This window comes from Conger conger, chromosome 7 (genome assembly GCF_963514075.1).
Source record: "Conger conger chromosome 7, fConCon1.1, whole genome shotgun sequence".
Taxonomy (NCBI): Eukaryota; Metazoa; Chordata; class Actinopteri; order Anguilliformes; family Congridae; genus Conger; species Conger conger.
In genome coordinates, this window is record NC_083766.1 from 2,054,563 (window position 1) to 2,067,589 (window position 13,027).

Consider the following 13,027-nt stretch of genomic DNA (forward strand, 5'->3'; position numbering starts at 1 on the left):
AACATGACTTACCAGATCAATCACTGTTTTTGGTAGAAAATATATTACATGGCAAATCATTTACCAGTAGGTGTAGTAGAGTCATAGAAAACCAACAGACCCAACATTCATGATACACATGCTCCTGAGTCTGTGTAATTGAAAAATTAATTGAAAGAGGCGTGTTCAAAATAATAGCAGTGTGGAGTTCAATTAGTGAGGTCATTCATTCTGTGAAAAAACTGGTGTGAATCAGGTGGCCCTTATTTAAGGATGAAGCCAGCACATGTTTGCATGCATTTCTCTCTGAAAACCTGAGGAAAAATGGGTTGTTCAAGACATTGTTCAAAAGAACAGCGTACTTTGATTAAAACGTTGATTGGAGAGGGAAAAAATGTATAAAGAAGTGCAGAAAATAATAGGCTGCTCGGCTAAAATGATCTCCAATGCTTTAAAATGGAAAGCAAAACCAGAGAAACGTGGAAGAAAACGAAAGACTACCATTCGAATGGATCGAAGAATAGCCAGAATGGCAAAGACTCAGCCAATGATCAGCTCCAGGGTGATCAAAGACAGTCTGAAGTTACCGGTGAGTACTGTGACAATTAGAAGACGCCTGTGTGAAGCTAATCTATCAGCAAAAGGCCCGCAAAGTCCCACTGTTAAAAAAAAGACACGTGCTGAAGAGGATACAATTTGCCAAAGAACACATCAACTGGCCTAAAGAGAAATGGAGAAACATTTTGTGGACTGATGAAAGTAAGATTGTTCTTTTTGGGTCCAAGGGGCGCAGGCAGTTTGTCAGACGACCACCAAACACTGAATTCAAGCCACAGTACACTCTGAAGACAGTGAAGCATGGTGGTGCAAGCATCATGATATGGGGATGTTTCTCTTACTATGGTGTCGGGCCTATTTATCGCATACAAGGGATCATGGATCAGTTTGCCTATATCAAAATACTTGAAGAGGTCATGTTGCCTTATGCTGAAGAGGAAATGCCCTTGAAATGGGTGTTTCAACAAGACAACCACCCCAAACACACCAGTAAGCGAGCAGCATCTTGGTTCCAGACCAACAAAATTTTAGTTATGGAGTGGCCAGCCCAATACCCAGACCTTAATCCGATTGAAAACTTGTGGGGTGACATCAAAACTGCTGTTTCTGAGGCAAAACAAAGAAATGCAGAGAAATTGTGGAATGTTGTCAAATCATCCTGGGCTGAAATACCTGTTCATAGGTGCCAGAAGTTGGTCGATTCCATGCAACACAGATGTGAAGCAGTTCTCAGAAACCGTGGTTATACAACTAAATATTAGTTTAGTGATTCATAGGAATGCTAAATCCTGAAGATTTTTCAGTTTATACAGTAAATATTTGAGTTTGTAAAGAAAAATGAAAAGTAATGTTTTGATTTACGATATAATGTGCAGTGTTCCCAATGCATCGAAATAAAAACTATTATAAGGATTTTGAGCTTTACTCACGTTTTTAAACAAACTGTATATATGTGCGCTTTTATCCAATTGGTTTTACTTCAGTAATGGAAAACAAATCCAAAGCTCCAGGACATTAGGAAAAGCTCACAAACAGAAAGTGGATTTTAATGCGGATCTCTTCCGTCTCGAGGTGCTTATCTGACCAAGTTCTGATTGGATCTCAAGCTTCTGCCAGGGATCCGATCACAACACTGGAACAAATGAAGTGCAATTTCAATGACCGAACGACAACAAAATGCGAGCCGACACACAAACAATCTTTTAACTGGATTTTTTTTATTTTTTTATTGGATAAATGATTTTAAAAGGTAATAACAATAGTGTTTAAAACTACAATATGGCCACAGCCAGAGCCTCACATACCCATTGATAACCATCTATATAGATTCCCCCCTCCCTCCCTCCCTCCCCCCCCACACACTTTTTTTGTTTTTCATTCTTTTTTTCTTTTTTTTTTTTGGGAGCCATACTATCATGTTAAATGCCCATTTCAAGTTTCGTCACACGAACAGCAACTGAATGTGGAAGGAAAGAGGATCTAGTTCTAAAGGGGAGGGGTTTTTTTCCCAGGTCTGGTGTATTTTCTCCAGCAACATTTTTCAAGTTAATAAGCAAAAATAAAGAAATAAAAAGTTGGGAGAGGGGCAGGGCCACGCCAGGTGGCCCCAGGCCCGTCCCCGTGACACATTCCAACTCATCCCGTCAAATCTCAGAACATAGAAAACCACTAAAATAATTTAGAAACTAGATCCAAAATTTTTTTTTTTTTTGAAAAGAATCAATTTTTCATGTACAAAACAGTCATTTAGTTTTTTTTTCTGTTTTTTTTTTTTTTTTTTTTTTTTAAGTTGTATTTTCTTACAAAAGTTCCAAACACAAGTTTATTGAAGTTCTTATTCATTTCATTTATTATCATTATTATTATTATTTGTATTTTATTTTTTTTATTTGTATAACTATCAGTGCGATTGTTTACCAGTGCAGCTACTGGGCCCAGAGTGAAGAAAAGAGGCTTTTTTTTCATCATCATCTTAAACAATAATAAAAATAAGGATAAACGCTTCTTTTTATAGAAAGTATCACTGCTGGTCTTTAGGAAAAAAGACATTAAGAAACCCATAAATCTAAGAGGCACGCTATGGGCTTTTCCTTACAAAATGATGATAATAATAATAATAACAATGAAAACAAACAACAACAACAACAACAGCAACAGCGTGTGCAGCCAGTTCTGTAGCCGTGGAGGACCGGCCAACGCACCCCCCATGGCACAACGACGTTTCGCTGAACAAACGCTGCCCAACAAAACAAATAAAAAAAACTCAATAAAATTAAAAAAAGGTTAGAAATCGTACAAAAATTCTTTCTTTTAAAAAAAAAAAAAAAAAAAAAAAAAAAAAAAACGGAAATGGAGAAGGAAAAGAAGAGTGTTTGCGGGAGAGGAAGGCAGGGACCAGGGAGCAGCATTTCAGCACACCATGGCTGGAGGCATCTTTGGTTCGGTCGAACACACACAGGTGGGCCTACGCACAGGGCGGGCCTACGCACAGGTGAGCCTACGCACAGGTGAGCCTACACACTCCAGACACTATGAGCGACAGGGAGAGCCCAAACACTCGCGTTGGGTGGAGAAACGGAGAGATCGCTGGGTTCCGAGGAGAAATGGCTGCGCCTCCCTCCGCTAAAGCAGCGCCGCATCGCCGAGAGGCACCTCTCACTCACACGTTAACAAACCAGCGCTTCCCAACCCTGCTCCCGGAGAGCCACCATCTGGAAGGTTTTCACCTCCCACACCTGACTCGAACCAGTTAGCAGCTCAGCAAGATCTCTAGCTGTTGAGTGAGGTGTGCTTTGTGAAAACCGACAGGACGGTAGATGTCCAGGAACAGCTGGCCATTAGCGGGGGTGACAGGGAAGCACAGCCAAACCTCTCTCCAGTTTCACAATTCACAGGAAAGAGAAGCGAACGCATGAAAATCGTCTGATAACATTGTCAAGCAATGACCGTTGAGGACACGGAAACGTGTCCAATGTGTGGATACAGGAAAATAAAAGGAAATCACTTCGTAACATAAACGTTTCCCAACACCCAGCCGCTACGAGCAGTCCAGCAGGCCGACGAGACTAGAAGCCACGCAGGCACAGCGATGTTCCCAAAGTGCGATCAGGAGTGGATTCCCAGTACAATCCTTCAAGTATTACGTCACTGGTGCAGAGACGCAGGTAGGGGCTGGCTCTGCTGTAGGAACCCACAAACCAAATTTCCCCCTAACGAGGTACCTGCAGAACTATGACCCAAATCTCCCCCTAAAGAGGCACCTGCAGAACTATGACCCAAATCTCCCCTAACGAGGTACCCGCAGAACTACAACCCAAATCTCCCGCTAACGAGGTACCCGCAGAACTATGACCCAAATCTCCCCCTAACGAGGTACCCACAGAACTACAACCCAAATCTCCCCTAACGAGGTACCTGCAGAACTATGACCCAAATCTCCCCCTAACGAGGTACCCGCAGAACTACAACCCAAATCTCCCCTAACGAGGTACCCGCAGAACTATGACCCAAATCTCCCCCTAACGAGGTACCCGCAGAACTACAACCCAAATCTCCCGCTAACGAGGTACCCGCAGAACTACGACCCAAATCTCCCCTAACGAGGTACCCGCAGAACTATGACCCAAATCTCCCCTAACGAGGTACCCACAGGACAACAACCCAAATCTCCCCTAACGAGGTACCTGCAGAACGACAACCCAAATCTCTCCTAACGAGGTACCCGCAGAACTATGACCCAAATCTCCCCCAACGAGGTACCTGCAGAACTACAACCCAAATCTCCCCTAACGAGGTACCCGCAGAACTATGACCCAAATCTCTCCTAATGAGACACCCACAGGACAACAACCCAAATCTCCCTAAAGAGATGCCCACAGTACTATAACCCAATCCCCCTAACAAGGTACCCACAGAACTACAAACCCACTCACAGTACTACATCTGAAACAACATGCCCTTCTCTTATATCACATCTAATCTTTGGTTTGTTGGTTCCTACATCAATACTGTTGCGGGTCCTTCAGTGGACTTGCCCGTAGTCCTTGCGTGGCGTCCAGCTCGTGAACAGAACTTTCTGAGGGAGCGGAGGTGGAGACGGGGTTTAACAGTGGAACGGCCTTAAAGCCCGTGTCAGAGACGGCCATTTTAAGAGCTGAGCAAAGGGAGACCATCTTAGCAGTACAACATGGAGTTCACCTTCGGGTTCAGTGTGCAGGACATGGACAACAATATACAGGGATGTACAGAGAAACGGAGAGCTTAAAACAAACAAAAAAAAAAAACATTGAAAAAAAAAAAAAAAAAAAAATGTGTGTGCTTAGGGTCCCAGCTAACACGCAATGTTCTCGCAACCTCAACGTAACATTCTGCTGAGGTGGTTACACAGCTGCATACACTGAGAGAGTTGCGTGTTAGCTGAGCTGCAGCACATTCAGTCCTGAAGAGGGGGGAGGGGCTGGATTTCAGCCGCTGAATTTCACGTTACCACCCGATCACAGAGCAGCTAGCAGCCTGCTGAGCTGCAGGGGAAACCGGGTTTGTTGTGTTCAGTTAACCGAGGGAAGCTCGAGGAGAAGAGGGTGGGGTGCGTTTACACTGGTATGGCCTATAGGGGGCGCCGCAGAGCCAGAGGGATGGCGTTAGCGTTAGCGCACCTGCAGAGCCCAGGTCCTCCAGGTGAGTAACGGAGAACAGGTGTGGATTAAAGGGACTGGAGGCGGGGGACAGACCGAAACGCCCGCACCAATCAGAGAAAAGACACACCCTCAAGAACGGTGCTGGAGTCCGGAAACGTCTTTTCCGTTTTGTCTTTCTGTTGTTGTTGTCAATACTTGAATCAGGCTTCTACAGTAAAATGTGAAAAACTATTATGGGATGGGAGCACATTTGGTGCAAGGACAATTGATAGTGAAGGGAAAGCCTGCTTTTTAAGAGATGCTGTAAAAACTTTTTAACTAAAATAAAAGCACTTGGTGCCAAGCCCCCGCTGTGTAGATGCAGTTTTCAGGGTATCCACCGGGGGCGATAGAGATGGGGGGTAACTCTGCTGGTTAAGGTGATCGCTCCCAGTCCAGGAATGAATGCGCTCCGTACCCCCTTTCCCCTCTGTCGCCAGGGTAACCCTGCACTAACTCCGCCCCTGTGAGCCACTGGGCCACGCCCCCTTTCCCCTCCCACGTCACCAGGGCAACCTGGCGGCAGGGCTGGATTTTACCATCAGAAAATTAAAGGTTTAAAAAAAAAAAAAAAACTTTTTTTTTAATAATAATGTACAAAAAAAAAAAAAAAAAACACCTGTAAAACAGATCTGCATATTTCAATATAATAACTCTGATATGATTTATGAGTCCGCATGAGCAGTCATGTGATGTGGACCGCCCCATCATCAGGTCCGATAGCACCATTTTATTTCTGTCTCAGTTATCTCGAGTGTCAGGAGGAGCATGCTAAGGACAAACCATAGGTCTACACCTATACATACCTGCAATAAACATATTGCATATATGTATTAATAAACGCATATGTATGCGGGAGACTTTAACAGCCTTGATTTTGCAGCAGAAAATATTCAGTTTGTGCTGTACTTTGAAAAGGACCAGAGAACCAATGCCAGGCTTCTCCAAGGCGTGACCCTCGTGTGTGTGTGTGTGTGTGTGTGTGTGTGTGTGTGTGTGTGTGTGTGTGTGTGTGCGTTTAAAAAAAAGCTTTCACTGTAATCATGTACACGTACAGCAATGCTACGCCGTTTACTGAAACGGGGAATTTATTATAACTGACAGACAACATGGCGCAGTGGAGACGTTCCTCTCTGAAACGCACACGGTCGTAATGACCAAACCGTCAGGCTGGACTGTGGGTACTCTCTGAACGCTGAAGCTAAAACGTGCAAAACCCCACTCCTGGAGTCCCGGGTGAAAAGCCCTGTGCTGCTCACTGCGGTCATTATGCGTAACGTGTTCGTTTTGAGTTTGAGTTTGTCCGGGGCAGGGAAAGTGATCGCCCGTTGTGAATAATCGGTTGCCGTTGAGATGTTTGGTGGGACCACCAGTGAAAAGCAGGAAGTCAGACAGCCCTGATACGTTGGGTAGTCAGATTTAACGGAGGATTGCAACCGATGTGCGTATGACCTGGATAACCCCCACCCCCCCCCCACCCTACAGAGTCACCCAGGAGAGAGCCTGTGGCATTGGAGACCTGGTCCTGATCACAAACGCATTTAAGGCAACACAACTGAGCCGGGTCATTCGTTTAGGAGCTCTAGAGTAGCTGTGGATGGAACACCGAAAGCCCTTATTTTTAACGGAGGAAAGAAGGTCCAATTCTACACATCGGGGTATATAAGCCATCTTTCACCGACGGCAATCATTCCAAGAACCTGCAACTTGGAAAACAAAATCAAAGACAAACGTGAAAAGGTCTTTATGCGGCCATCTTTTTAAAAAGATTTTTATTCAACGTACGGATTTATTCATTTTTATAAAGTGAGGTCTTGATACCTACTCCTGAATATCGACTGGATTCGTACATTAGGGTGATATGGATTCTGTGACTGGAGTCAGTTAGCAGTCACCCATGGACTGGCCACACGTGTACACGGGGTTTCTCTGAAAGCAGAGCGTCGGCCATTTTGTCCTGGGTTATCAGGTTCTGGATGAACTCAAGATGGCGTATGTACCCGTCTGAAGAGTCCGTGCCTCGCGCCTCGCTGACCGCGCCCGGCGCGCGCCCAGTCTTCCCTCTCCGCACAATGCCATGGCAAAAAAAATAAAATAAGAACAAGACAGGCCGTAACTAAACTCCAGCATGACGACTACAAAGACACCAAGCATTTACTAGGTCGGACGACTCCCAGTTTAACGTCTCCGAACGACAGCGCTGGACATGCGGTGTTCCGTGCCCACGGGCGCTCGTGAACACGCATGCCGCGTGAGCTGATATACCGTTTGGAGCGTGTTTTTAGGGAGCGCGTTTCTGCGGTCTGGAGCGCGTTTTAAAACGGGTCCTGAAGATGCTACCCTCAGCCAGATCTCACCCAAACACAGCACCCCGAGGCCTTGAGGTATTACACCCACAATAAACCCCCAAAAAAACCACTGAACCCAACCACGTCGCTCCGCATTCCCCACCGCCCCGCACAGAAATATGGCTTTTTAAGATAAAGAGAACTCACGCTGACCTGAAACTTTATAGATATGCTCAATAAAGAACAGACAATCTTCACGGAGCAAGAAAACAACAAAAAAAAAAGAAATCTGACTGTTAAACCAGGCCAACTCGATTCATTTCCATTTACAGATGTTATCATAGAAGGCCAAAAGTGAACTCTTAACTTTTTAATGGAATCATCATTCATATTTTGGCTTCATTTCATTTCTAATTTATCTAGTGGTTTCAAACACTCCCCAACATACTACAAGTTGGCTTCTACCAACACAAAAAAGAAAAAAAAACAAAACCTGCCTATCATTTACCTGCTCTAATGCATTCCTACCATATGACTACTATCCTACACTCCAGGTTATAGCACCTCTACCAGGCTTCAGCTAGCTAACCTACACTGGGCTACACGAGCACACCAACCCTCAGAACAACCCAAATCTCCAGAGTAGCACACAGGGAACTCAAAGACCTCAAGACCTGCGGTTGCCAACTCGACACACACAATTTAAATCTGGCTGATAAGAAATTATATAAAAAGGAAAAAGCTAAACCCAACCCGCCCTAAATGAATGCACTTCTAGGCATAGCACAACACAGACACACAAACTGAAGAGAGAGAGGTCTTCCGGCGAGACTAACCCTTCCTTCCATCCACAGACACAGTAAACCTGATTAGGATTGGTTTGGAGAACGAAAAAAAAAAAAAACTAAATCTACTTTTTATTCTTCTTTTTTTTTTAAATAAGGAAGAAACGGGGTTATTAATGCTGCAAAAACAAACTTAATAGGAGGGTAAAAACGAAAGATTTAAATGTAATTATAATATTTTTTTCGTGTCGTAATCAAATGATGCTGAGGCCGCCCGTTGCCGTGCCTCTGTGGGTAACAGTCGGCACGGCAACGGAAACTATCATCATAAAATGGTACAGTAGTAGAGATAGCTGGACCAGGGGGCGGGCTCTCCCGAGAGCTGCAGGGTCTGCTCATGCGGCTCTCTGTCAGGAATAATGACTGTACGGGGGGAGAGGGTGCCCCATGCCATTCTGGTAGTGATGGTGCTGCCGATGACCGATGTACTCCGCGTAACTCATCGTCATCTTCTCACTGCGGTACCTGGAGGGAGAGAGAGAGGGAGGGGGGGAGGGAGAGAGAGGGAGGGGGAGAGGGAGGGAGGGAGGGGGAGAGGGGGAGAGAGAGAGCAAGAGAAAGAGAGAGAGAAAAAGAGACAGAGAGGGTGGGGCAGTCAGAACCGGTACTGAACCAGCCACACGGAGGCCCTAAATCAGTCACAAGGCAGGCCCTGAATCAGCCACACGGCAGGCCCTGAATCAGCCACACGGAGGTCCCTGAACCAGCCACACGACAAGCTCTGAATCAACCACACGGAGGTCCCTGAATCAGCCACACGGAGGTCCCTGAATCAGCCACACGGCAGGCTCTGAATCAACCACACGGAGGTCCCTGAATCAGCCACACGGAGGTCCCTGAACCAGCCACACGACAAGCTCTGAATCAACCACACGGAGGTCCCTGAATCAGCCACACGGAGGTCCCTGAATCAGCCACACGGCAGGCCCTGAATCAGCCACACGGCAGGCCCTGAATCAGCCACACGGAGGTCCCTGAATCAGCCACAAGGCAGGCCCTGAATCAGCCACACGGCAGGCCCTGAATCAGCCACACGGCAGGCCCTGAATCAGCCACACGGCAGGCCCTGAATCAGCCACAAGGCAGGCCCTGAATCAACCACACAGAGACCCTGTGATGTAACTACGTACTAAAACAACCCAATCCTTAAATCAATATTTACCCTGAATGTCCCTATCACCATACATCACAACCTGGTTATACGGTAAACAGAACTGATCTCAAACTACAAGATACTAACGGAACAAATCCTGCATTCCTGTGAGATCTGATCTGCATCCTAAGAGCCTTCAGCAACAGACAGTAAAAGACAGAGAGTTATTAAAATCAGCTGCAAAAACAAACAGATCTGGGGTGGTTTGGGGCTGAGCCGTGCTGGTGTAATTTAATCTGGAGAGAAGCTCACGGGCGTCTCCGACCCTCACCCATAAGGAGCCCCCGGGGGTGAGTCTAACAGAGCCATTTCCACGTGATCAGGGCTTTAACAACAGGACCTCTGGATCAGGGCTTTAACAACAGGACCTCTGGATCAGGGCTTTAACAACAGGGCCTCTGCATCAGGGCTTTAACAACAGGGCCTCTGCATGAGGGCTTTAACAACAGGGCCTCTGCATGAGGGCTTTAACAACAGGGCCTCTGCATGAGGGCTTTAACAACAGGGCCTCTGCATGAGGGCTTTAACAACAGGGCCTCTGCATGAGGGCTTTAACAACAGGGCCTCTGCATGAGGGCTTTAACAACAGGGCCTCTGCATGAGGGCTTTAACAACAGGGCCTCTGGATCAGGGCTTTAACAACAGGGCCTCTGGATCAGGGCCTTAACAGGGCCTCTGGATCAGGGCTTTAACAACAGGGCCTCTGGATCAGGGCCTTAACAGGGCCTCTGGATCAGGGCTTTAACAACAGGGCCTCTGGATCAGGGCTTTAACAACAGGGCCTCTGGATCAGGGCTTTAACAACAGGGCCTCTGCATCAGGGCTTTAACAACAGGGCCTCTGCATCAGGGCTTTAACAACAGGGCCTCTGCATCAGGGCTTCAACAACAGGGCCTCTGCATCAGGGCTTTAACAACAGGGCCTCTGCATCAGGGCTTTAACAACAGGGCCTCTGGATCAGGGCTTTAACAACAGGGCCTCTGCATGAGGGCTTTAACAACAGGGCCTCTGCATGAGGGCTTTAACAACAGGGCCTCTGGATCAGGGCTTTAACAACAGGGCCTCTGGATCAGGGCTTCAACAACAGGGCCTCTGGAGCACCGGCGAGGTACGGCGGGGAGCGGGGAACGTTTGAGACACGGTATCGCTGCCGCCCGCTTACCTGGTCAATTTAATGGTCTTCCTGAAGTCATTTGTTATGGGAGCTTTGTAACCTCCCTTTCGTAGTAAGGAATCTATGGTCTGAATGTGGTCCCATCCTGAGAGAGAGAGAGAGAGAGAGAGAGAGAGAGAGAGAGAGAGAGAGAGAGAGAGAGAGAGAGAGAGTGTGTGAGAACTACACGGTACCAAGTCGCCTTTTAAAACCACATCTGAATTTGTGTGATTCCCAGCCACGCTGTCCCAGCCATCGTACTCCTAACAGCCCACCCAGTGTGTGCGGTCCCAGTGACCGCTGAGTACAGAGGTCTGCTAGGGTCCAGGACGAGGGATAGGCGCAGGGATAGGGTCTGAGTTTGGGAGAGGGTAAGGGCCATGGCTGGGAGAAGGTTATGGCGCAGGGATAGGGTCTGGGTTTGGTAAAGCGTAACACCCATGGCTGGGATAAGGTCATGGTCAGGGATAGGGACATTCACCTCGTCACCTTGCAGGACCTTTTGGCTGTTAGAGGGGGCGTAGCATGGCTCTAGATCCTGACTCCAGTGCATTCTGGGATAGGCCCACTCACCTTGCTCCTTCGCTACCTCGGGCAGGTAGGTGGCGGTGCGCTTTGATCCTTTTTCATTGAAAAATTCTATCCTAATGCCATGTACACCCACCTGAGAGAGAGAGGGGGAGAGAGAGAGAGGGGGGAGAGAGAGAGAGAGAGAGAGAGAGAGAGAGGGAGAAGACAGCAATATTCGAAATTGAGAGGGAAAATTTAATGAACTATTTAGGGTGACACGCTACAAAATGGCCGACCCCCTAAACAGTGCACGGAGGCACAGGAAAGGGAAGTGATGTCATCTTACCTCCCAGTCCAGGTAGTCGCCCACGTCCTCGAAGTTTGTGAGCAGAGACACGGAGCAGAAGAGGCGAGGCAGCTCCTCCCGCGTCACGGGGGGGAACCGGCTGTCTTTAAGGGCACTGCAGACACGGGGAGACACGGAGCAACATTTACACACGCACCGGAGACACGGAGCAACATTTACACCTGCACCGGAGACACAGAGCAACATTTACACCCGCACTGCAGACAGAGCAACATTTACACCCGCACTGCAGACAGAGCAACATTTACACCCGCACTGCAGACAGAGAGCAACATTTACACCCATACTACAGACAGAGCAACATTTACACAGGCACTGGAGACAGAGAGCAACATTTACACCCATACTACAGACAGAGCAACATTTACTCACGCACCGGAGACACGGAGCAACATTTACACATGCACCGGAGACACGGAGCAACATTTACACCTGCACCGGAGACACAGAGCAACATTTACACCTGCACTGCAGACAGAGCAACATTTACACCTGCACCGGAGACAGAGCAACATTTACACCCGCACTACAGACAGAGCAACATTTACACCAGCACTGCAGACACAGGGAAACAAAGAGCAACATTTACACCCTCACTGGAGACAAAAAGCAACATTTACACCCTGCACTGGTCCCTAGAGGACACCACACTCAACCCAAATGAAACCCAAACAGACAGAACCAGTGAGCTCTACCCCAGACTGAAGACAGTTCAGAACACAAACAGAATGTCCACACACAGCTGAGGTCAGCCATTACCTGAGCCAGAGGAGCTCCTTCACCCCACACTCTCACCGCGGACGGACAGTTCAAACGCTCAAACGCCTCCAGCTTCCACTCCAGAAGGAGAAGGTAAGCAACAACGCCTGGAAGAGCGGCCACACCTAAACCCCCGAGACTACAACACAAAGGCAAAGAACCTTCCGGAGCCTGCAGACGGGCACCGACGCATTTCCAGCGCAAGACACGGAAAGGCACCCCAGGACAAGACCTGGGGATCCTGGCAGCAGGTGAAGACATGGGGCAATGCTGAAGCAATACAGCGGGAAGTCCCTCACATACAGGAATACACATTTCTCTGAGCTCCATGGGAAAGCACCAGAGGTCCTGGAGTGGTGACCCCAAAAAAGAGAGAGTGTCTGTCAACAGGAACACCAATGACCGGCTGACGGACTGAGGGGAGAGGTCAGATGACCTAAATGAACGTCCCCCTACAGTTATTATGCAACAGAGGAGGTTATTTTATGGGCATTTTAAGGGTCATTTCTGTGGCTCCATTAGACTGCATTACAAAGCAGAGTTACCATACCAAACTCAAAATTATCAGTATGGATCAGGATGGTGGAAATACTTCTGGAGGGTAATTTGAAAAACAAGGTCATTCTGATTGGAGATCAAAATAAGAATAAGAGAGACAATCAGCTCATATTGCATATTGTTTTATGAACACCGCTTCAAAGAGGCAGGGCTGTCGGTGTGGGGGGGGGCACTTCTGAGC

At 47.4% G+C, this 13,027-nt stretch overlaps 1 protein-coding gene across 2 annotated transcripts in view; it reads right to left on the reverse strand.

Annotated features, from left to right (window-relative positions):
• Positions 1 to 6,711: 6,711 nt before the first annotated feature.
• ammecr1 (AMMECR nuclear protein 1) overlaps positions 6,712 to 13,027 on the reverse strand; it is a 29,492-nt gene continuing 23,176 nt past the window's right edge. Inside the window, exons 3-6 of one of the 2 annotated variants that reach the window (XM_061247330.1) lie at positions 11,509 to 11,623; positions 11,226 to 11,316; positions 10,662 to 10,758; positions 6,712 to 8,811 (exon numbers count right to left, since the gene is read on the reverse strand). In XM_061247330.1, coding sequence (XP_061103314.1) covers positions 8,697 to 8,811; positions 10,662 to 10,758; positions 11,226 to 11,316; positions 11,509 to 11,623 — 418 coding nt within the window. In that variant the 3' untranslated portion in view covers positions 6,712 to 8,696. Of the gene's footprint in view, positions 8,812 to 10,661; positions 10,759 to 11,133; positions 11,317 to 11,508; positions 11,624 to 13,027 lie in introns of both variants that reach the window. The other variant, XR_009709074.1, reaches the window with a different exon arrangement.